Here is a 24198-nt window from a genome sequence, read left to right on the forward strand (position 1 = left end):
CAGTTGTTTTGTGGGATTGTGTAGCCTGTTGGGCTGCGTTAGGATAGCCAGAGAATAAAAGCTCCAGCTGGGGGCCTGGGGCAGAGGGGGTGGGACACCCAGATCCCTTTAAACAGCAAAAGATGTTGAAAAATCCCAACATTATTAACGCCAACTGTCATATATGAGCTCAGGCCTATTTTAAATCTAAGTGCTCCTCTTTCATTGCAGCACTCCACACTTTATCTTTTCAACTCAGGTGGATGCAACATTAATGTCCTCGAAAGAAGAACCAATCGTCTTTGCCCAAAAATGGATCTTAGTTCACTGTCTAAATGATTGACTCACTCCTTACCAGGGTCAGAACTTTTCAGATTGGGTGATTTTTCTCTTGTATTTTTGTTTGTTTGTCTGTTTTAATTTTATATGGTATTGATTAACAGTTTGAATAAATTATGGCTGCTGAGCAACTTTAAAAAAAAAATATGACTTGTTTTCACTCTTAAATCTATTAATGCAACTCAACCTGAACCTGCATTTAGCGCTTCAAGCCATTTCCTTCATTATGCAACAGTATTATGTTAAAATCTGCAGTGTCAGATTCCAAGTTTCTTAGTAAAACCTAATCCAGTTGTCTTTTAATACACCACTTAGAAAACTAATTTTAAAAATGTATAATTTATGGTGACATTCTGAGTTCATTGGAAAAAAACTGAAAGAAAATTGACATTTTTCTTGAAGAAAGATTTTACATTGAAACAGGAATGTGCAGCTGACTTCATGCAGAAACCCAATTTAATTGATGTTATGATGATAATCTCCAAACAATTTAATCTATGCAGATTTTATAAATACAGTATGCAATTTCAGGTGAATAAGAAATAATCCAGTTTATAACAGCTGCCTGGTTTTGCAGACCTGCTTTCCTGTTTACCGATATTGATGAGGCTGCCCGAGGGAACATGAGTACAAGCACAAATTCTGTTTCCTCTCAAAATGAGTCATTAATAGATCAAATATTCAGACCTGCAAACAACACATGAAGGAAGCTGCTCTTGGAGGAATACGGGCGTGATGCAGCTCTAACACCTTGGTTACCAGCATTCCCAAGAGCTCCACTGGCTCTTAAGCTGAAGGAATATTTGATCTCCTTTTAATCGACTGAAGGAGCTTATATTTGACAGAAGCGATATAAGAACATGGTCCACTGGGGTAAAATGACATGGAGCGTCCCAGTTTGGCTCTAGCTATGGAAAACCGGTCACTTCTCTCCTCACAGCCTGAGTCCAGCCTCAGGATGGGTCATCCTTCAGAGACTTGCAGAAATTCACTTCAAAGACATGTTCTTGCACAGCATATTCCCTCTCCCATTTATAAACACATGAACTTAAGGAATTAATTAAATCCAACACGGGTTAGTAAATGGAGCTCCTTGATGATATCAGTGATGGTGGGATCACCCATTGATTGTTTCACTTCTCAAATGAGCCCTGTCATATAGAAAGTGGCATTTCATTTCAGATACAACGGAGCGTGACGACTTACATTAGCACTCCCTTGACCCCGCTCTATTCACCAAAGGAAACTGCTGCACCAGATTTTACGGGTTTTTGGCTTCCACCATGTGGAAATGCATAGAAGATATTCTTTGATTCCTTAAATGTCTCCTCTTTAAATACAGCCCCAGAGTTTTTCTTCCCATAGCTTAAACGCACAATAAAACTCATGTTCCGACAATCTGCAGCACATCAAATAGTCCTCTTTGTGCCACATGGGCAAAGGTGAAGTGGTGCTGAAGTGCATTCATTCAAGATTTTAAAATCCCAGAATAGTTTGATCAATATCCAAAGCATCACTCCACCTTAATCCAGTCTCCTGCTGAATGCTGGCTAAAGCCTTTCCATATGGTTAAATTGCACGTTATAGCCAGACTCCTGCCTGTTGATGAGCTGCTACGCTTGCATCACTGTGGATGTCAATATGCAAGGTTGATGGCTGCTAATACCAGAGGAGGGCGCTTTACGACCTGATACAGATGGACTGTATAGGAAATCTATATGAACACATTTGTCCTCATAAGTGTGAGTCTTTCTTATCTTTTAATGCCGTCCCCAGCGAGACGGACCTGCTGCTATTGCCGACGTGACGGGCATTGTGTCTGGAGATTCACCCTCAGAGTGAAAATCAAAACCAAAAAGGTTTAAAAGCTTAGTCAGGTGGTTTTGAAAGATTGATTCCTAAGGACTGGCTGTTTGCATGTCAAAAATACATAAATAAGTTTGGGGTAATATTAGCAAGATTATATCATTCAGCTCGATGGAGTGAATGAGAATAATGAACACCTCTGTGTTTATTCTCGCTATCCTGTATTTTTGTGAAGTAACTGAGAGAGCCATCCAGCATGAGGTGCTGCACTTGCTGCTGATTGATCCCTCTTAGATGTGGTCCAAAGTCCTTTTTTATTAAGGTGGCTGATTGACGTGACATCTTTTTATGACACTTCTTATTAGAAGTACTGATTGACGTGACATTTTTGACAAGGAGGCTGACAGGTCATAACTCAGTTGTTGAAGCTGTAGTGCAAACACAATAAAAAGCAGATAAAAACATCAGACAGGAGCCTGAAGGAGCCATTTAAAGTTGTGTTAAAGAGCAGCTCAACATATTATTCCTTCTTTTTCAGTCTTGCTTCCTTTCACAATCAGCACATCCAAACCTGACAACCAACAAGGATAGGTGAAGAACACAACAAAAATCCTTGATCCAACACCTTGCCTGACCTTAGCTAACATGAAGTTCTAGGGCCTCACAAGGATGGCCATGTCAGGAAACTCATAATCAGGGCGCTGTATTTGTCAAACACACACAGTGGCCTCCCACCATGCACGGCGTGCAGTTAAGTCATTGTGACCAGCCAGGAGGTCGTCTATCTGCTGATCAAAGAGCCACCAAAAAGGCAGAAACCAGAAAATCAAACAACACAAGTAGGAAGCATCTTTTTCCTTCAGCATTTTTAAATTCCACTCCCAATTTAGGCACATTCTCTCTCTCTCTCTGTCTCTCACAGACACACACACACTCATACACAGTATAACATAACACAGCATAACATAGTGTTCACGCAGATTAGGAAACTATAAACACAAACATGCAAATATGGCCACATTAATTAAACATGTTGTTCGACACATATTTGCAGAGTCAGATGAATCTTTCTTCTCGCCCCTGAGCAACTGTTTATGGTGGCATCAGGACCCCATCGCAAAGTTTGCTCAATTAAAGTTTAGCAAAGAGCCTCAGCAGAACGGGAGGGGAGGAGAAGGAAGATCAAAGAAAGCAGAAGGAGAGATAAAAGAGAGAGGGGGGGTGCATAAAAGTAAAGAGAGGGAAGAGGTTAACAGGAAGAAGGGAGCAACAGCAGCAACAGAACGCATTCTTTAAAGGAGAGAGAAACGGTGCCAGTCGGGGATGTTTAGGATTCTGCTGCAGGTGACTACTGCTCCACTGTGATGTCATCAGAAGGCACTAATCATAAACCCTCAGCAGATGGTGAGGAAGCAACATCAGTAGCAGCTGATAGCAGGACTAAACCTCTCTCACACAGCCCATTATCATCATCATCATCATCATCATCATCCATCCATCCATCCATCCATCAAATCTAAAATATGACCAGACCAATAGCACATCAGCGTTGTTGTTGTTACAGAAACACCGCTGAGCCTGAAGTCATTTTAATCAAAGTCTTTCAAATGAAGAAAATGTTTAGATTGTTTTTAGAACTTGAGTCACTGCCAGGACATTTGTGGAGGCTCAGCCAGGTGAAGGTGGATCACAAATCTCAGGAGTGTGGCAGAATTTAAAAATGAAATAAATCTGCAATATTTCTACACAGCTCTTTATTCAAGTGTTCCTCCAGTGGAGGAAGTTAGGTCAAGTCTGCTAAACACACTCTTCGAGTTTAAGTGACACTTTTTTTCTGACTTTCCATAAAGTCAGATATCGAGAATGTTAGAGGGGAAACTGTTTAAAATTCTTATTGAAAACTTTTATTGAAATCCTGCTAAAATAGAAAGTGCTGTGATTTTGCAGACATGTTATGTGCATGTAGTCCATCAGAATATTGCAGAATTCATTAATGTTTAATCAACCTACACATGAAACAATAAAACCAAAGGACTGCTGTAGTCATTTAATAAATATAAACAGTTTTCCTCTCACATTTAAATGTGTCTGTTCCGTTATTACAATATAAATATTGAGCTGAACTTCTCTATAGTTACAGTTTTCTAGGACAAACCCTCTGTGATTTAAAAGGAAAAAGTGGAAGATAATCATCAAAATCATCAAACATGAGAGCTGTGCAAATGATTGAAAAACAATAATTCAGGTGAAAACGGGCTTGCTGGTCACTTCTGTTCCATGTCACAATGAACGGTGAGTTCGGTGCAGCAACTGTTGCTTTAGCAATATTTAGCAAGTAAACAAATGACTGAGGAGGTTAGAAAAAGCTGTGACTGTATTGGTAGAAAGAAATTGAATGTTCTCCTCCCGGCTGCTCAGGTAAGCTATTTTTTTTTCTAAAGGTTTGAGCCTTTAGAAAAACTCTTTTTTCAGAGAAACTGGAGCTGGCAACTAATGAATTGGAAACTGCGGCAGATTTAGGGCTGCTCAGGTTCTAAAACTAAAATTGTTAAAACCATCTCAGCTGACTGTTGAGAAGCCGAAATGGGGAAACATCAGACTTTCAAGGTAGGAGCTGCAGGTTGGACAACAGGAGCTCCAACATCATGTTCAGGTGCCGCTATGTAAATATCGCAGCTTTACAAAACACAGGATATATCAGCGACTGAAGCTCATGAACAGGGAATCGTGCTGCAGAAGTAGACAAAACACTTGCAAATAACCTTGACTTCTTTCCCCTCCATCAAACCATGAAAACATCAGGAAGGATGACGGTTTGCAGGATCAGTGAAGCCGAATTTCACCTTCAAGGCACTAAATTATAGAAGCTATTGAGTAAAATATCCCGACGAGGCATGAGGCTGAAAAAGATGCGTTTACTGCACGATTGTACCGGTTCTCGTGAAAGCTGACATTTGACAGTGCTGTACTGACATCTAGTGGAACAATGCTTGTTCCGTAGGTTGAGCTCAGCAGGAGACCAAACGTGTTGTTAAAGGCGATGATTTTATGACAGCGACGTCTGTGTGTGTTTATAGCCTATAACGCTAATAATCCATTAAAATTACCAGAGAACAGAGTCAAAGCACAAGTCTGTTTAGTATGATTTAACTTAAAGCATTTATCTTCACTGTGAGCGCAGTAAAACTGAACATTTAGTGGGAGTCCTCTCACGGCACACTCCACATTTCTGTGGGAAGGGAGCGAAACACCATCAGCATCATTACACACATACATGATATGAGATACTATCAAGCAAATAAAGCAATGATGCTTTCATTTTCCCTACAATCCCTTATCCCCCCCAGCCATAAAGCAGATTGGGGAAGATTACGTATGCACAGCAGCAGTATTATACATGAGATCGTGAGATCTTTGGCATGCTAAAGAGAAGAAGAAGGAGAAAAAAAAGAAGAAGATTTCGAAGAATAAGAAGATGACAAAGAACGTGACTACTACACATGAAATGTACACACAGGTCCAACTCTGTGTCCAACATGGTCCTGTGAGTCTGATCTCACTGCAGGACGCGTGTGATCGTTTCTCCAAGTGCTGCTAGAACAGACAGGAAGGGCTCAGTCCAAATGCAACCTGCTGTGATGTTAAAATTAACATGAAGGCAGATTTCAAATGAACTTATGTGGATTCAACAACAACTTCATTTTCACCAAATTTGCCACAGGCCTGACACCCTTTCGAGTTGGTCCGTCTGCTCCACCTCAGTCGGTTTCAGTTTTCTCAGGGGGAACTACCTCCATCAGAAGCTGGAGATAGGTGGTTATCGGTCCTATGTGGCCAAAGAAAGTATCATTGCAACACAACAATAAAAACGCATGGAGGCTGTAATATGGCTTTGCTTTTGTCCCAGGGACTAGGAGATAACTGACTTGAGACTCTTTGTGCCCATTTGACTTTTCGGTGGATAAAAAAGTAGTATAAGATCACTCCACTGAAGATGAAGATAGAACAGTAGAGGTACTCTATGGTAGGCTTATCGATGATGGGCGCCAGGACGAGGTAGCAGGAAAGCAGGCCCAGCAAAAATGCCAGAACAATCGGAACCTTAATGGTCCAAACAGCACAATCAGAAAATCACCAAGCAACAAATACGGTGCATCGTCACTGAAAACAAGTAAGGCAAGAATCCAACATGTTGGTGTTGTAAGACTCACCTTAACTGGTCTGTGGAGGTCTTTCCTGGTGAAGCGCATGACTATGAGGGCCAGTGCTGACATGCCATAGAACCCCCACTGGGCAAAACTGAAGTAGTTAATGAGGATGCCGATGTCTGCTGGAATAATGTAGCAAATAGCCAAAAGACCCTGAAACAGAGACAAAACTGAAAGCGCTTAATAGGAAAAAAACATAGACAAACATCTGAACAGGCACAAGCAAGGGAAATGGAATTAAGATGCATGAGTTAAGTGTTAATTGCAAGAAAATAAAGGAGTCTTAAGTAAATAGTAGGAAAGAAAAGTTCACTAAAACTGATGCAAGACTCACATTGAAAATGATAGCAGGAGATGGAGTGCAATGCTTCAGACTAATGAAGGACAAGATCTGGACCATGTGACCTTCTCTGCTGGACACGTATGAAATTCTGTGAGAGAGGTGAGCAGAGAACAGTGCTGCTGAGGGGTTCTCCATTTTAAACACAGATGTGGCCTCTTTGTGCTCACAGAACAGCCTGAGAAGAAAAAACATTGCAGAGCCAGGATTTGTGTTGATTACAGGAGAACTCTTCATACCTGCCAGCAGTGAAGCAGCTTCCATTTGCTGCACCAAAAGTAGAAAAAGCAACAAAGAGCGGAACGACCCATGACAGAGGGTAAAAGACTCTGTCCCCGAAAGTCTACGGAGGCCCAGAGAAAAACAAAACTTCAGTTTAGGACACTGTATGGATTTATCCCTCCACGCACTGCTGAAACTAGGTCCATCAACATGTAGAATCACACTACAGCTTGGTGGCATTCATTTGACAGTGGCGGCTGTCGCTTTCTTACGATGGCAACGGCCGGAGACAGTAGCAACTCGCTCGGCGTCATCACAGTGAAGTAGGCCACATTGACCAGAACGTAGCAGACAGTGACCAAGGAGATCCCGATGAGAATGGCCAGTGGCAAATTCCTTTAATGGAGGAGAAACAAAGTTGTAGCATTTCTGACTAAATGCTTCATTGATCGAGTTGTGGATTTGAAAAGCCATGGTCCTTTTGACTAACTTTATGAGGTCCTGTGCATGGAAAGGCATTCCAAGGCATTCCAAGGCTTTATCAGACAAGCTGCTATTGACATTAAAGGCCAAATAAATGTAATCAATGGAAATATAGTTGGTCTCACCTGTGTGGGTTTTTCAACTCCTCTGTGATAAAATTCAGCTGATTCCTAAGAGAGAAAACAGAATATGCCTGCTGCAAATACTCATGACATTTTTGTAAAAATGCTCATTTAATTTATTTTAAAAAGGAAAGTTTATCAATGCAAAAAGTTCTATCTTATTTCAGTGCTTTCCTTTTTAATTAAGACATTCTTATGAATATGATGAGTAAACATTATAGCTTTAGCTGCGTGTGCTGTAGTAATCTGAGCAGAGGTGAGAATGTGGGATCTGCTTATGTGATCTTTAAGACTTTTACTCATTTCTGAAACTTTACACTCTCTAGTGGTACAGAATGAAAGAACATCTCACTATGAAAAGAGGAAATGGTTGCACTTTTACCATCCATCATAAGCCCAGAATCCATTGTAAAATGCAAGTCCGATGGCTCCGAACGACGTTGATGCACCGTCAAATGCGTTTGATAAATTTTCTGTTTTTCCTGAACAGAAACACAACAACACACAAGTATAGGTTGTTACTTTTCAAAGGGTTAACAACAGCAGCGTTTTGACTGCGAGCGTTTGTGGACCCACCCTGTGCAAGCAAAACTATGCCTGCAATCGCGATGACAAGGATGATAAAAAGTTTGGCTGCTGTGAAGAAGTTCTGCACGTAGTTTGCCAGCGTGACACTCAAACTGTTCACAGTGACAATCAACACTGAAAGAAGAAGGCAGTTGTCACCATCAGCTCAAATGAAATACATAGAAATTAGAATGCTTGATTCATTACCAGGATAGAAATGAGATTTGAGAACATTTACATTCAGTGCTACATATGCCACACGCAGCCTGAGTCAAATATACTTTATGTTTATAACATCCAGCGAGTACAAACTAATGGTGTGGTCAGCTTTGATGTCCTGTAGCATTTGTTGCTGTCCAACACCTTAGGAGGATGCAGGTCTGAGGTGAGAGAAACATTCCTTTATCTTAAAGTGAAACAACTTGAAATTAAAAGGTTTCCATGAGAAGAAGTCATTGATATGCTGCAGCTACAGGCATCTTGAGGATACCACAAAACCTCTGAGTCAGTGTTTTAAATACACAATGAGGCTCAAACAGGGCTTCAAAAGGAAGATGGCTGATGAAAAAACCAACAGTTCTGAGGGCAATTAGGTGCAACCTGAAATTATTATGAGCTAAAAATGAATTAGTGGTGAAGACGGAAATGACATGAAGAAGGTTACAAATATGTCTTGTGTTATCTAGTCCTCCCCACAGCTTAAAAATGCAAGATAGGATTAATGGTATACATATTTATCTGGATTATTTTGTCAATATTAAAATGATGTAATTTAAAATTGCTCTTCATTGCATTTTGTCCACCATCTAGGAACACGGGATGACAAAAGTTTGGATTGTTGTGCCTGAACAGACGGCTTTATCAGGGGAGGAACGCAGCAGACGAGGGGCAGATGGACTCCAACAAGACTGTTTCACTAAGAGGAGCAGATCCAGCTGGTACTCTGTAGGTCAGCAGAAGGGACTTCAACTGAATGCAGGTAGCCAGAGTGCCATCAGCAGTGGGCTGGTGTGGACCCACATCAGTGGTTGAAGACCAGATGTACCACCATATTCTGGACCATCTGAAGCAGCTTCACCACACACATTAGTGCACCTGTTAGAAGGCCATTGCAGTGGTCAATGAAGGAGCAGCAGCTGGGGGGCACCAGGAAAGTGCCATTGATGCCCAGGCCAGGGAGAAGAGAGGGAAGGATGAGCTGGTAGACTGGATCAAATGCAGCCAGTGAGTTGAGCAAAACAAAGAGAGCAGAGAGAGCAGAACCGAAGACCGAGCTGATCCTCGGGCTCCGTCACAGACAACAGGGATGCTTCCCGGGAGGGGCCACTTGGTTTTCTTGACCTGAACTCAGGGATCGGCTTCAGAATGATGGATGGAAAGGTGCTGGCGGGGAGGGAAGAGGTGATTATATGCGTGATCACCAGGGTGGTGGTGGTAGCTGCTGTCTGTAGGAGGGGGGGTTGAGATAGGGTCCAGTGGACAGGGAGTTGGAGGGTTAAGTGTCAAGAATTTAGATACCTTGTTCTCTGTCAGCAGGAAGATGTCACTGATATTTGGGGTCAGCACTCTGCGTGCGTGTGTGTGTGTGTGTGTGTGTGTGTGTGTGTGTGTGTGTGTGTGTGTGTGTGTGTGTGTGCGCGTGTGTGTGTGTGTGTGTGTGTGTGTGTTGGGGGGTCAGCAGGGTAATAATTTACAAGTATTTATCAGAGATTTCAAAGAAGATTTGGATGAATGAGTTTACACACACTGATGTGTTGATCCCAGGCGGATTGTCTGATAACAAAGTAAAATACAACTCACATATTGCTGTCGCTGCGAGGAACTTGATAACAATAGTAGGAGGAGAGCAGCCAGGAAAGAATGGGGACGAGGCGTATTCTGCAAAGCTCAGTGTGATTATGGCGAGGGAGGAGGGCTTCAGGGCTATGACAGTGGTCCAGGAGAACAGGAACGCCACAATCGGGTGAAAGGCCTCCAGATAATAAGAATAATCTCCTCCAGATTTGACGATCGTGGTGCCAAGTTCAGCATAACACAGTGCTCCTGGGAGGCAATACAACAAAAATTCTTTTTGAATAGATTTTTGTGGGAAAGAACAAAAAATTACAGAACCTCAAAAGTCTTTAAACATTATTAAAGCCACTTGTAATTTAAATCCTAAAGCTGCATAAATAACTTTATCCCTTAGCATAATAATGCAACAGTAGCACAAAAGCACTCGGGGGGTGGCTGCGATTAGCACACCACCACATTGCACGACAGTTCCTGGTACTAGATGTAGGGTCTTCGTATGTGGACTTTGAATATCCCCCTGTCTGTGGGGGTTCCTGTAGGTGACATAGGTACCTTCCTTCCTTCCAGAATTCTTGTGAGTGATGTGTTATTTCTCATAGCTAGGGTTATTTTTAGTGCCTGCCTCACCCTGGTGAGTTTCATCATTGTCTAAACAGTAATTTTCTCTTCCATTTAAGCAATTTTAAATGGTTCTGCTACTGTGTGTCAACATCAGATGATATTTGAACTAGCCTAACTGTGATTACATGCGTTGCAGCCTGGGAACAAGGTCAAAATACAGGTTTGAATCATTGTGAAATTCTATTAAATTTCCCTTAAGAAGTCATAGACTTGGGGGAAAACATATTTTACTACTATATTATATATCTTTATCACAAATAGAATTTGAAGTGTTTTCTCTCCTCCAACCAAATAAGTTAAACAGTCCCTGAAGTCATAAACAGGGAGTGAAATATTTGCCGGAACAGTATCTTTTTTGTTTTAAAACCCTCATAGAAAGTAAATGCTCAAACTTTATCGGTGCATCAGGAATCAATACAAGGTTGTAAAGTTTATATGGCTGATAAACATTCTCATTTACCAGTGTCAAGAGTACAGGCAAAATGGCTGCATCTTCTATATGTTGCCATAAACATTTATCATTATCTGGTATCTACTGCATGTTATTTCACTTTTTATTATCATTTTTTAAAATGCATCAAATACTGCAACTGGAACATGTATCTAATATATTACAAAACAATTGAAAATAATTTGGGTTTAAATTTGGACCCAACAAAAGTTCTGTCAGCAATTGTTATAAATCATGAATCCTTTTGATTGAGTTACTTCATTAGTGACTTTGTGAAGCTTGGAGCTTTTCTGAAAAAACAGAAATCTAAATAAAGAAAAAAAAGAACTGAAATGTTTGCTATGCTATTACTCACCTAAAATGGACAACACCCCACAAGAGGCCCAAATGAGAAGGCAGGGACCCACGGCTCCAGAGTAGAGCAGCACGGCCTTCGGGGAGATGAAGATGCCCGAGCCGATGATCGTCCCCACAATCAGGCAGATGCCACTGAGCAACCCCACCTGTGGCAAATAGCACAATACAACTCTTTCAATAAAGACATGAGTTCCAGGACAACAGAATAATGACCGTGATCCCATTCATACACATCCCATATTGCTCTTGGGTTCGCTTTGATTCTTTTTTATTACCTCCTTCACATACCAGTTATCTGGCTTTGGTTTCAAAAAGTTGAGTTTGTCTTCAAAGTGCTGATGCACACATGGTGCTTGTTAAATGCTTATATTGCCAATTTAAACACATTTGCATTTTCATCCTTGGACAGCTGTGACTTCTGAGGTAGGGCATAGTTTCTATAAATGTTCAACCATTACTGTCCTTGACCTTTGTATAGAGATAATCATTGACTTAACCCTCCTGTTGTCTTCGGCTCAATTTGATCCAGTTTCAAAATGTAATGACATAATTTTGGTTTTCTTCCATATAGTTGCCTGAAAATGATGTCGATCACACAATATATTACAGAAATAAATGTTAAATATATTTTAATAGGTTGTAAACAATTCACTAAAATGGAGAAACCATAACATTTGGAGATCATTTTATACATCAGGATTTATAAGCTGTCATAACAGACCGGGTAAATTGCACCCAGGACAACAACAGGTAGTTTTATATGCACCTGTTGTCATCCTGGGTCCAGAAGAGCTTCAAGTTCATAAAACATCTTATTACACACACAACAGATAAAGAACCATCAAACAAGAGCAGCTATTTAAGACAAGCTATTTAAGACAAGCTATTTATATAGCTATTTAAATCTACTCCTAGGATGGATAGATAGATAGATAGATAGATAGATAGATAGATAGATAGATAGATAGATAGATAGATAGATGGATGGATGGATGGATGGATGGATGGATGGATGGATGGATGGATGGATGGATGGATGGATGGATGGATGGATGGATGGATGGATGGATGGATGGATGGATGGATAGATAGATAGATAGATAGATAGATAGATAGATAGATAGATAGATAGATAGATAGATAGATAGATAGATAGATAGATAGATAGATAGATAGTTTATAAACTACAGAATAAACTACATTTTATTCAAAATCTCCTCCGTCACCATAAATTCACTTGTTGGCTTATGCAGCTTAGGAGGTCCTGAGTGGATCACTGTGGCGTTAATGGGTGGAGACAGTTTCTGTGGCACTGCCTGGTACCGTGGCCAGTCTTAAAGCCTTTTTTTTAAAAAGTCATCAGGAAATGTGGAATGAAACTCAAGGACACGCAGCCTTACTCACATTCTTCTGGAGCACAGTGGCCTTCTCGGCCAAGCCATCTTTGGTCTGACTGTCTGTGGTTTGGCCGGTGGAACCGTTCTGAGACTCCTTCCGTTCCTTGATGCTCTCTTTATCCATCTCAGTCTGCTGAGGTGTCACCAAACATAAAGACTATCAAATTTGAGCACTTTAAGCTTTAGAAGAGTAATTTCATTTAGTGTCTGATGTCATCAGACACATCAGAAGGTACAGAGGTCACAGCAAGGTTTAGAGGTCATTTGACCTGGTCAATCTTTGTGTCCAACAGGACACTTAAAGGTGCCTGTTCATCTGGTTCGGGTGGATGCAACACAACCAGACAGATCCTCACAGGGCTGCAGCAGACATGGTTCATAATGACATACAAGAAAACACCTCATAGTCGGTCATATTTTATAACTTGCACAAACTAGCAACAGTAAAAGGACAATTGTGTTGGTCATAACAATATAAGAACATGCTCAGCTGAATATGCTTACACAAAGTTGATGCTCTGCAGTAAATTTTGGGTTATGCAGCAAAAAACTGTAAAACAGATTGCCTTGGAACTGAGTCAGATTGTTGTCATAAACCTGGTTTAATACAGCATGTCCTGATCTGTCAGGACAGATGTTCATGTGTTGGACAGAACAAATGTGCCAAGTTTTAATATTACATTATAAATACTAGATACTAGAAGTGTATACTGACAATAATATAGACCAATATTAACATTATTGTCCTACCCACTGACTTCTTTTTGGACTAAGGAGTAACATTTATGTTATTTTAAAGCAGCTCTGCCATGTTTCTACAGTGACTCTTAATAGAACAACAGACTTAAAAACCAGCTTGAAATTCAACAGTGGACAGTTGGATTAAAAATGTGAATGTGGAAAAATTGGAATGTCAGTCCTAAACTAAATATACACTCACTGTTAATCTCCTGACATTAGTGTGAATTAAAGATACGGTCATGTTCTGCACATGACAATTAGCCATTGACCAGTCAGTTTCTGGATGGCATCTTTGTACAGCAACAACACCAAGTTACTGGAGAGCTACTTATTTCCTAAATATTTGTATGGTCATGTTTGAATATCTTGTTCCTACCTCTCAACCAAGGATCATACATTAAGCTTATTTTTATCCTGCCTGAGTTTTTCATAGAAGAGTCAGTGAAATATTTAACTTCCTTATGTGACCAATGAATGACTTTTATTTTCATTCCATTTGAAATTGAGTTCTAAAAAGGTATATATGTAATGTTTAACTTAAGCGCATTGAACAATATTTACAACTGTAACATCGTCCAGACTGAATGCCTATGACCATAATCATTACTGAACAGTACCTGAGTGATGCTGTACTACCCTCCGCCCGCTGTGTGTAGTTTATTCTGAGTCCAGGCAGAGTGAAACAGGGTAAATGAGGTAGCGCAGGAATGTCTGGTGCAAGAGAAGACCTGAGGCTCTCTGTAGCTCTACACACTCCTCCAGGGGGAGGTTCTTGCATCTGATTGGACCTCCTGGGTTGCTCTGGAAGGGAGGTGATTTGAAGAAGCTATGATGAAGTGCTTTCAGTATGGCTTTTTTTTTTTTTTTTTTCTCAGCTAATGAAATCTCACTTTTAAACCGGCTTTACCGGTTGTACACCGTCAATAACCATTGGTTGTTGTCTGGTACAGTGTGTGTACGTGTGCAAGCATGTGTGTGATTGTGTGTGGGTTTTTGCTAAATACTGAGTAACAAAATACGCATTCTACTAGAAAAATAAGGACAATATTGTGACGTGATGACATATAAGCTGGTCTCCAAAACTTCAAAGGACTGTTTAAGAATTGGATTTGAGTTGGTTAGAGGTTAGAGTTAAGAACAAGGAAATGCATTATGTCAATGAAAGTTCTCACAAATATAGAAATACAAGGATGTGTGTTTGTACATAAATTACAGTCCATTTTCCACAAACCCAAGAACACATTAAAATAACTCAGCAACCCAGAGAAACAATCAGAATCTTCTGACCAATAACTTACAGCCTATTTCAAACACATTCTGTAGAGTTTAGGTACAATAACTGTGTGAGTGTGGCTGGTCCACTTATGAACACTCACAATTGTGGACATTCACATTTGTGGATTTTCCAAGTTGTCTCTCCTGTTGTCTTTGCTGCGTGCTCACAGTCCTGTCCCACGGTGCTCTTTGGGTTCCAAGTCTTTTTCGTGAAGAATTTTGCTCAAATTCAGTGTTTTTTCAACCCTGACCAGTGTCCCTGCCCCAGCTGCTGAAGAACACCCCCCACAGCATAATGCTGACCCCACAAAGCCTCCCTGTGGCCTTGGACAGGTGAGCAGGAAAGCCTGGTTTCATACCTGTTGCTTAGAATTCAAGCCAAGAAAATTCAAAACATTGGTTCCAGCAGAGCATCCTATTTCCCCAGTTAGGTTTTTTGTGTCTTACTGGAGCCATACTTCAGTGCAACAATGACAGATATTCTTCTAGAACTTTATTTCATCAAGAGTCCTGGTTGTACCAAATCTATATTTCAGAATGATGAGGCCTGCACTCACGTGAACATTAAGCAACAGAAATATTTTGTAGCCTTCACTAGATATTTGTCTAAATGGCTTTCCCCTGAGCTTCAGAGGCTGATCTCTCAAGCTAATTTCTTTGGTTTTTTTCTTACATGCTTTGTCAAGCAGTGAGGCTTTATAATTACAATGTCTGTCCAGATTAATCCCAATCATCTGAATTTACCACAGGTGGACTACAATCAATAGTGTAGAAATATTTCAAGGATCACGAAATAATGGAAAAAATGGTTGTATCAAAGATCCTATATTAATGCAGTTTAGTTCAGTTTTTGGAGGGTTTTTTGTGGGGGACAGGCTAATAAATTGTCAAAAATGAATTCTAAAATTCGGTTTTCTGCGTTTTATTTAATAAAAAATGTTTTTTGATTGGCATCAAAAAGTGTAAAAAAGTAGAATGAGAAAGCTGCACTCAATGCAAAAGATGGAACCGCTGTTTCATGTGGTCATTTGGCCAATAGGTGGCAATAGCTGCTCCAACAAGCGTGCAAAGGAAGCATTTGGCGTCTTGACGTCACTTCCAGCAAAAACAAACCACTCGAGGCTGTGGGCACGCGGGTACAGCAGGACCAGCAGCTTCCTTATGTCAAGTGAGAAAAAGGAAGAAGCCGCTTCACAATGAATACAGCGCTGAAATACTGGAAGGAGGCGGCCACTCTCATCTTAGCCGCCGGTCACAGACGCGGGGCGGACTGTTTATCTTCAACGACCCTGGTGACCGCCACTCCGGGATCACCGCTAGACAGCAGGTCACACCTGCCGCACAACCCCCGCTTTGATTACGACATTTTAATGCTCCAGAGAAGTAGTAAGAGTGGATTTATGCCCAATGCTTACGTGTTTCCAGGCGGTGTGGTCGACTCCTCGGACTTCTCGAGTGAATGGTTGGACATTTTTAAACAGTTGGTTGACCCTCCTAATTTTGGGTTGAGAAATGTCAGGCAGCATCTGGAGACTCGACCTCCAATCTTTGCCACAGACCGAGTGAAGCTGGGCTCCCCAATCCCTGGAGAGGTTGCATTTCGAATTTGCGCCTTGAGGGAGACTTTTGAGGAATCTGGTGTGCTCCTTGTGGTGTCTCACCAGGAGAAGGCCAGTTTGTCTCGAAGCATGAAGGACACATGCGCCTCCCATCCACTGCTAGATAACGAAGTGAAGATACCCAGCACCGAACTGTCCAAGTGGAGAACACTGGTGAACGAAAACCCGTCAAACTTCATCAGAATGTGCAAGGAGTTGCAAGTGTTGCCCAACATCTGGGCTTTACATGAGTGGAGCAATTGGTTGACTCCTGTAGGCCGATATGGCATGAGCAGGTTTGACACCGTGTTTTTCATCTGCTGCCTGAAGGACATCCCTCACACACGACACGATGAAAAAGAAATTGTGAAATATCAGGTGATAAATCCCATTCATTCCATACATACATTGGCAATAGCAACGTGATCTACTGGGTTATTATGCAAGACTTATGTTTATTGTGGACTGGGGTAAAGCCCTCAAAAAGCTGCTGAGATGGTAGCATTATGATGATCCATCATCCTTGACAGTCAGCTCGGGGGACTTGTCTCTAAATTTATCATTTTGTTTCACATCTTCGTAATGCAGACTGAGTACTCTTTTCCTTTACCCAAGCTCTGACACAACAAAGCAGTCACTTTCATAAAAAACAAGGCACCACGCTCAGCAGGAGCCTCAGTGATGAGCACATAGTGAGCTCCTCAAACATATTCTGCCGTCTCCTTCAGGAGTGGTTGTACTGATGGTCTTTTTTTAAAACATATATTGTAACACTGTCTGTTTCAGTGGTCCACACCGTCGCAGATCCTTCAGAGTTTCCAGGCGGAGCAGTTTTGGATTGCCCCCCCACAGTTTTATGAACTTAGCCGCATGTGTCAATTGCCTTTTCTACTCGATCTTCACAACTTCTCTAGCAAGCGTGCCACCGAAGGCTGTGAACACTGGCTGCCTGTTCTCTCAAAAGATGACCACAACAGACCAGTTTCTCTGCTGCCAGGTAGGAAACTCCTGTCTCACCATTATGAAAGTCCAGCAGTACTGAAACATATCATTCTGTATTAACACTTAGCCAAACCTCAGACATGCAGCATTTTAACTACCGTATGTTAAAGGTCAGCCAATAGTGTCTTTGTTCTTACATTTGTTGATGAATGTTCTCTGGCAACCAGATGAAAGAAATATAATCTGCAGGTTAGAAAAGGTCATCTGGACTTCTTTGTAATTGTGTGTTAGAGGTGTTTTCTTCAGTTGTAACTAACTGCTGGAATCCTCTGATATCCTGTATCACTTAATATTATCGTTGGTGGTCACTGACATCAGGAAGGGGATGAGGACCCTGTTGGATAATGAAATTATTTTAATCCCTTTATAGGAATGATGTTAATTTTCCTTGTTAAAAGCCCCCAAAACTGGTTGAAACTCTTTCTGTTTTGAGTCAGATGCTTTTTAATAATACAAAAATGAATTCTGTAATCACAAATCAAGTTGTAACTTTGAATCGCTGTTACTGAGTTCAGATTGTCTTATCGTGAGTTTACACATTTTTGAAATAACTAATTGCTTTGTTAAATTAGCCTGAATTTGTGCTGAATACTTCAGGAATAATGGTACTTTTCCATGTCTTGTGTATGTGATCACCAGTGCAGGGTTCTTAAACACATGCATGAACATTTCTAAGGTCCCTCTCGCAGCCATGGTCGTGTCAAACTGAACAGGTCGCTCAGATGGAATAGGATTAAAGGTCGGCAGGGTGAGGTTAGAATGGGATGTCATCAACAATGTGACTAAAAGCAAGTTTATCTGCTTTCTTTCAGGTGACAAACTCTATTCTATGGACACGTCAGGAGAGTCCAGGCAGGGAATGAGCGCACAAGATTGTGGACTTCATCGCATGGTGATTTTAGGTTCCCACAGTTTAAATCTGCAGGTCAGCATTACACCCAAGTACAATCACCTGGCACCTGTTACAGGACCGGTCGGCTCTCATGATCCAAACAGTCACCTTTGACGCAACTCCGCAGCTCCAAATCTACAACATCTACATAGACATTCTGAATGATCACTGTGTTAAAGTTTCCTTCAAGTGCCACAGAATTGTGATGGTGCCAGTCTGGTCAGTGAGCAAGAACAGACCTCTGATGGGAAATGTCTCGCCAAAATATGGCGTCCTAAATCACACAGCAACAATGAAATGAGAGAAATAGTTGCTAGTTTTTATTCTATTCATCACAATCATAATCAGTGTTTATAACTGATATGCCTTCTTTGTACCCTTATATTGATGGAGGCATCAGAGGTTTTACCATTTTACCAGCTTTTATTTCCAGTATCATGGAAACTTCTGCCAGTTTCCTGCTGGGTGTGTAGGGGACATGTCACTCACCAAGTGGCTGGGTTCCTGTTTGAACATGAGTTATTGAGAGCATCAACACAAATCTGTCTGCTCTATTTGCTGGGTGGTCACATCTGGTGATCTGCAATGTCGTGGCTATTGGGAGGAAGCAGCCTCTGCTGGACCCCGGAGACAGAACACCCGTCATCGTTCTGTTGACATCTCCATTGGAAAGCATGTAGAGTGTTTCTATGGCAACTCACAGCCTCACAAGCCCACCACCTTCATCCAGAAGAGGCAGAGCAGTTCATGCAATTTCCAAGCGACGGAACAGAGCTGATAATGGTGCATCTTTTAACTTTATAGCCTCTGAACTGTTCACATAAGAAATGCGATTTACTCAGCCCTAAAGTATCGGTCTTTAGGTCAAATGAAGCATGAAGCATAAAAGTTTGACAGTGTATCTATTTTGGGAAGCTGCCTGCTTGAGAGATTTTTAAAGTCATTTTTGAAACTCCTGAACCTTTGATTGTCTCCTCATGTTTATAACAAACTGTTCTAACAGCTATTTAAAACACTTTCCTTTTCTCATGTTTAATAAAACAATGTTATTTTTGGATCCGATGAGGACAGTTTTCAGTCTGATTTTCAGAGATTTATCAGATATCAGCGGATCATAATGTGGACAAGGATTAAAGAAAGATTAGAAATCATACATATGAGAGTGAAGTCGTGTTGTTTTACACACATAATGTATATTTAATAAAGGTTCTCTTGCGGACAGCTTGATTTTGAGTTTTTGCAAAATGAAAAATAAAATTGATCCTTTGAGATGAATGAACGTAGTAAACCTTCAGTTGTGTCCAAATAACACGGGTGTTTTAACCATATTTTTCAAGGATGGACAGAGGTGATGGGTGAAGTCCTCATTTCTCAGCTGACTTCATGTTGAGTCTGAGTAATTCTGGATGAGATTTCTGAATTCATTATCATCTTTCTGCTGCGTATAAAAGACTGGCTTTGCTGTCAACCAATAGTAAATGTACATAACTCTACATTTGCACTAAAGAGTAAAATGTTCTTAAGCAATTTTTGTATCTCGCTCATATTTCAAATGTCAGTTCATCAGCGTGGCTTTAGCAGCTGCAGCAATGCTGTAAACTCCAGTTTCTCCAGGATTCATTGATGAACGGTGATCATGGACTGGCTCAATATTACATGATCAATACTCTAGCAAACAAAGAGAGTTTGGCAAAAAGCCCTATTTCTTACTGTGCCCTTTAACCTGGAGCACTAAAGCAGCATCTGAAGCTGATCCCAGTAAGGGATTTATTGTATTTCAAGGACACTTCAAACGAGCGTCTTTGGAAAACTGGTCCTGCGTTTAATGGTCCAGTCAAGGCTTTAGGGAATGCTTCTTTTACTCTTCACTAAATCCTTAATAGTCACAAGTCTGCTCAGTGAGCTTTGCATGATTTTGCATTATGATTGCTTGTGTTGAAAGGAAAAGATACATTAACGTAAATATCACATGCAGAATTATTTTTTCACTGACGAAGGGGAGGCTTTAGCTGAGAGTCTTTGGCTCACCTACATAACAGGCCACAAATACCTTCAAAGACTCTTACAACTAAATCCATTAGGGAGATAAAGCATCTGTTGACCCTCTGTAAAAATCACTATTTTATCACAAAGGTGCTTACACATAAGATACACACCCCCCCATCCCAATATGGCATCTAATGTATGTCACTGCAAACCTGTATTTCCTGCAAACTACACGCCAACATTATCGAAGTGTTTTATAATTTTATTAAAATAAATATAAATGTCCAATATATAACACAGTGATCTGTCATAGAAACCCTCTATTCACATGTTACATTATGTACATTCAGCACAGTAAAAATCCGGACCAGACAGGCTTGTTATCGGTTCGGTTCCACAGCTCTCATAAAAGGACATTGTGATTCGATGCAGTGAAGCAAAGAGTACAATCTGCCTGTGCAGGCATCTGTGTGTTAAAGCTGTGCAAACAAGAGTATGGAACAGTTTGGTTACATGCACAGTGTGTGCATGTGAGGAGCTCATCTATAACAGACTCTATACCGTTCCAAACCTATTTCTCTTCCTGGGGATGCAAATTGGTGAGTCTGGAATTCATAAACTGAAAGCATCAATCAGCAGAACGTGGACAGGGGGAATACTTAACAGTAGGCTACATTTACGCTTCAGCTTTTCCACTAATCCACTTGGATTACGTGTTATTTGTATCATCCAGATGATGGCCAGACACTGTCACGTAATTTTCCTCCCACTTCTTCCAAAAATACTATGACCCATTGCCCTCTTTAAAAATAGGCACCCTAATGATTTACAGAGTTCTTACTTTCTGCTGATTGACACACACATCTACATTCTATCTAGCACAACCCTTTAACTTTTGTCTCATACCCATAAAACAGCCCTTTCTCCCCTTGCGTCCAGCACCTCCTGCCTCTGGGGCCCCTCATGGCTCCCGGTACTAAGTCTTCCTGTGTGGGCCTGCAGGTTCAGGCAGGTTACATATTGATGACTAAATATCCCAGAACCACCGCTACGGCGACGATAACGAAGAAGCCAGCCACCGCACAGATGGAGGCCAGGCCAGCATCCCTGCTGCCCCCTGCTTCTTCCTCCTTGGGCTCTTCCTCGCAGATGGAGATCACCCCCACGGAGGAGTTCCCCACACTCATGTTGGACTTGAGCTCCGCGCCTGCCTCCTGCTTTGCCTCCACAGCCCATGGAGCCACCTGTACCTTCATCTCCATCTCCTCCATCATCTGGCTCACCTGGCTGATTTCGGAGCGCAGTTCCCGCAGGTCGGTGGTGTCGATGTTGCTGTCCGCCTCGTACTTCATGTTCTGCACGCTCATTGCACGGGCGGCCACCGTGGTGGTGCTGCCGGTCATTCCCGTCTGGATAAGGTGACGGGTCGGCACCTTGAGGGGGAAATCCTGCCCTATCTCCAGGGACCTTTTCATGTCCACCTCCAGGAGCTCCATACTGCTGGAGAACAGCACCCACAGCCGCTCGTACTCGGCGCGGTCGTCTTTGCTGATGCTCTTGTCTTTGAGCAGAGAGGTCAGTTTAGTCCTGTTGGCCACGGCCAACTCCTGCGCCTTTTTGCGGGTCTTCTTCAGCTCCTCTCGCAGGTTCTGGGAGTCCGAAGTGCTTCCGAGGGCGATGACTAAATGCCTGTAGCAGGCGGTCACTTTGTTCAAAGCATCCAGCATTGTTTTGCACTCATCTTTCCCCATAATGATAAAAGAATATCAAGCTACTCGATAAATATGACGAATAAACAGATGCGCGGGGAGAAACGACGCGCTGCAACTGACGGGACGTTAGTCTCTGTCCTTAGTTTCCACAGAACACCTCCAGCTCTACAAATCCCCTCAACGTACTGGTCAGTGCAAATTCCTCTCTATCCATCGTCCTTCCTGTCAGCAAGCAGACACCGAGCAGCTTAGAAATTAATGCGTCCGTAAATGGCTTTGCGGTACCTTTGAGCTACACCACTGGAGATCAAACCCCACTGAAGGGGCGCGGATGCCGATGAGACACGGGGGGGTAATGACAAACTCCTCCTTTTCTGTGGGGCAGAAAATGGGAATTAGCTACAGGTGGCATCCATCCACGCCTCAGCCTTTGGAGATGAGAAATAGAGATGTTGTGGTGAGCGTCGTAAAATCAGTCCCCTGGTAAGCAATGATAACGCGCGCACGAGAGAATGAGATCTCGTGGAGAAATTCGGTTGAATTCTAAATGGCGACAAAATGTCCTTAACAAATAAAAGGATCCTTTTTTTTGCTTTGTTTATCCGAAGGAAGAGCGCTGTCCACTTCTGCGCCCAATCAATGATGTTTAAATAGGCCTACCAGTAAGCGTCTTCCCTGGTCACATGTGCGCGCTGATCACGGCCATGTAGGCAGTGAATGATCCCGCGCCATCCTATTGGCTCGCTGGCACAGCGCTCCAGATCCAGGTGAGCCGCCATTGGCCGGACCGTCCTCGTGTTAGCGGGGCTTGGGCTCTGTCAGTCAGGACGTCAAATCACAGCCTGCCAGTTCTCATTAAGATCGTGGAATAAAATTGTCAGCCTCATCACCCAGACCAAAGAGTAAAGGCTTGTTTTTATTCAGAGATGTCGGCACCATTCTCTGAGCTGATGTGTTGCCTTCACAGATCACACATAAATGAAAACTGTCAGATTGCTTCTAAATCATCATTCCACCCACTCTATTCTCTTTTTTAATGGTCTTGCAGGCCCAGACCAGCCTTCGCACACAGCACCGGCTGGTTAATGTGCCGTTTGCCTCTTGGCCCCCTGCTGTGTTGAGTGCAAGAGATGTATCAAGCTGTTGTCATGGTTTGCTCTTTTTGAATTATTGAAGCGGACGAGACCTAATGATCCTAATGAAGCAGAGGATGTCAGGACGACTGGCACCGTTTGCTGAGAATCTGTTTATCTCCAAAAAGTTCCCATCACAGGTGTTGAACGTGGATATGAGCAAATTCACATGTATTCATGTTTAATGCTGTTGGGTGTTGATGTCTAAGAACAAATATCTTGACCGAGTCACATGTTTTGCGAAGATCTTGGCAAATGCATCTTTTTCCCTTGAAGTAGGTCTCCATGACAACCTCTCATCTCTTGGCAAGCACTGTTCTTTTTGATTTGATTGGATTTTTTCAGGTTTTCAGTTATCAGCATTTCATGAATGTGGAATGTTAAAATATAAAATAAAAATTATTATTATTATTATTATTATTATTATTATTATTATTATTATTATTATTATTATTTACTGTATATTAATGCTGATTGTACATCTGAGCTCGCTCTCTGATCACCAGTAAATAAGAACAGTAAATAAGGTAGATGCCAAACTCAACTGTCTTCTGTAAAGAAGATTTAATTTTAATTAATTTTGCATTCTGGGCTGTGTGTTGTTGACATGTAGAGCACAGCTTGATGGTAGGAGGCTTGTTCAGTCAAAGGATGAAGAGATTTTCAGAAGTGAAAATCCCACATTAGACACGATGATACCCTACACATGCACAATATTATGACATATTTGAGGCACATTTGTGCAGAGGATTTTTCATGCAACAGAAAGTACAGGAGGAGACTTTATTTATTTGTTTGTTTATCTCAGCCTGTAACACTGAATTATGTGAATTTGAATTGTGTTGAGAAATCCCTGACAGATATCCCCAAGCTACAGAGGCTAAACTGGAGAGGAAACCAAGGTTGATGCTTTAGAACTTAGGTATAGGGCTGGCAAATGATGCCATGAAATTATCTAGAAAGGCTGTAATCCAGATTAGCAATTCCTAAAGTTCCTGGGGTTAGCTATCTAATGCCCTCTAATGTATCTTTTAATGGAGGCCCCTATCATTTTCTCTCATATAGAAAATGTTGTTTAAGGAGCAATAAGAGCCAGACTGTGTACATTTAATGTGAGATAGTGGTATAAAAGGGTCAAAAATAGTATTTTCTCTGCAAGTGCAAAAATGCACA

The 24198-nt window shown here is 41.6% G+C and overlaps 3 protein-coding genes across 6 annotated transcripts; 1 reads left to right on the plus strand and 2 right to left on the minus strand.

Annotated features, from left to right (window-relative positions):
• Positions 1-4050: 4050 nt before the first annotated feature.
• slc7a9 (solute carrier family 7 member 9) lies at positions 4051-14139 on the minus strand. 4 transcript variants are annotated; one of them, XR_003890538.1, is made up of 14 exons: positions 14045-14134; positions 12694-12819; positions 11288-11435; positions 9867-10109; positions 8076-8201; positions 7882-7981; positions 7503-7547; positions 7167-7290; positions 6912-7015; positions 6667-6763; positions 6336-6485; positions 6051-6225; positions 5832-5950; positions 4051-5754 (listed from the first exon to the last, which is right to left on the minus strand). XR_003890538.1 is itself a non-coding variant. In XM_029846445.1 (13 exons), exons 2-13 carry the CDS (start codon positions 12808-12810, stop codon positions 5883-5885), a joined length of 1497 nt encoding a protein of 498 aa, XP_029702305.1. In that variant the 5' UTR covers positions 12811-12816; positions 14045-14139; the 3' UTR covers positions 4051-5882. The 4 variants fall into 4 exon arrangements, 2 of the variants coding, with proteins under 2 accessions (XP_029702305.1, XP_003977475.1); XR_003890537.1 differs by having other exon boundaries at positions 4051-5757; XM_029846445.1 differs by having other exon boundaries at positions 4051-5950; positions 12694-12816; positions 14045-14139.
• A 1644-nt stretch (positions 14140-15783) lies between these two features.
• nudt19 (nudix (nucleoside diphosphate linked moiety X)-type motif 19) lies at positions 15784-19469 on the plus strand. The gene is made up of 3 exons (XM_003977425.3): positions 15784-16678; positions 17087-17297; positions 18115-19469. The coding sequence occupies exons 1-3, from the start codon at positions 15899-15901 to the stop codon at positions 18306-18308; spliced, it is 1185 nt and encodes a 394-aa protein (XP_003977474.1). The 5' UTR covers positions 15784-15898; the 3' UTR covers positions 18309-19469.
• A 955-nt stretch (positions 19470-20424) lies between these two features.
• Positions 20425-22570, minus strand: LOC101065554 (regulator of G-protein signaling 9-binding protein). Its single transcript, XM_011618584.2, has one exon. The coding sequence runs from the start codon at positions 21929-21931 to the stop codon at positions 21194-21196; it is 738 nt and encodes a 245-aa protein (XP_011616886.1). The 5' UTR covers positions 21932-22570; the 3' UTR covers positions 20425-21193.
• Positions 22571-24198: the final 1628 nt, after the last annotated feature.

This window comes from Takifugu rubripes, chromosome 13 (genome assembly GCF_901000725.2).
Source record: "Takifugu rubripes chromosome 13, fTakRub1.2, whole genome shotgun sequence".
Classification (NCBI taxonomy): Eukaryota; Metazoa; Chordata; class Actinopteri; order Tetraodontiformes; family Tetraodontidae; genus Takifugu; species Takifugu rubripes.

Coding starts and splice junctions, on each gene's coding strand:
- nudt19 (XM_003977425.3), top strand. CDS start 15,899: ATGAATACAGCGCTGAAATACTGGAAGGAGGCGGCCACTCTCATCTTA. Junction 16,679..17,086: donor AAGAAATTGTGAAATATCAG/GTGATAAATCCC, acceptor TGTCTGTTTCAG/TGGTCCACACCGTCGCAGAT. Junction 17,298..18,114: donor ACCAGTTTCTCTGCTGCCAG/GTAGGAAACTCC, acceptor GCTTTCTTTCAG/GTGACAAACTCTATTCTATG.
- LOC101065554 (XM_011618584.2), bottom strand. CDS start 21,931: ATGGGGAAAGATGAGTGCAAAACAATGCTGGATGCTTTGAACAAAGTG.
- slc7a9 (XM_029846445.1), bottom strand. CDS start 12,810: ATGGATAAAGAGAGCATCAAGGAACGGAAGGAGTCTCAGAACGGTTCC. Junction 7,982..8,075: donor CATAGTTTTGCTTGCACAGG/GTGGGTCCACAA, acceptor GTTTCTGTTCAG/GAAAAACAGAAAATTTATCA. Junction 6,764..6,911: donor AGCTGCTTCACTGCTGGCAG/GTATGAAGAGTT, acceptor CCTCTCTCACAG/AATTTCATACGTGTCCAGCA.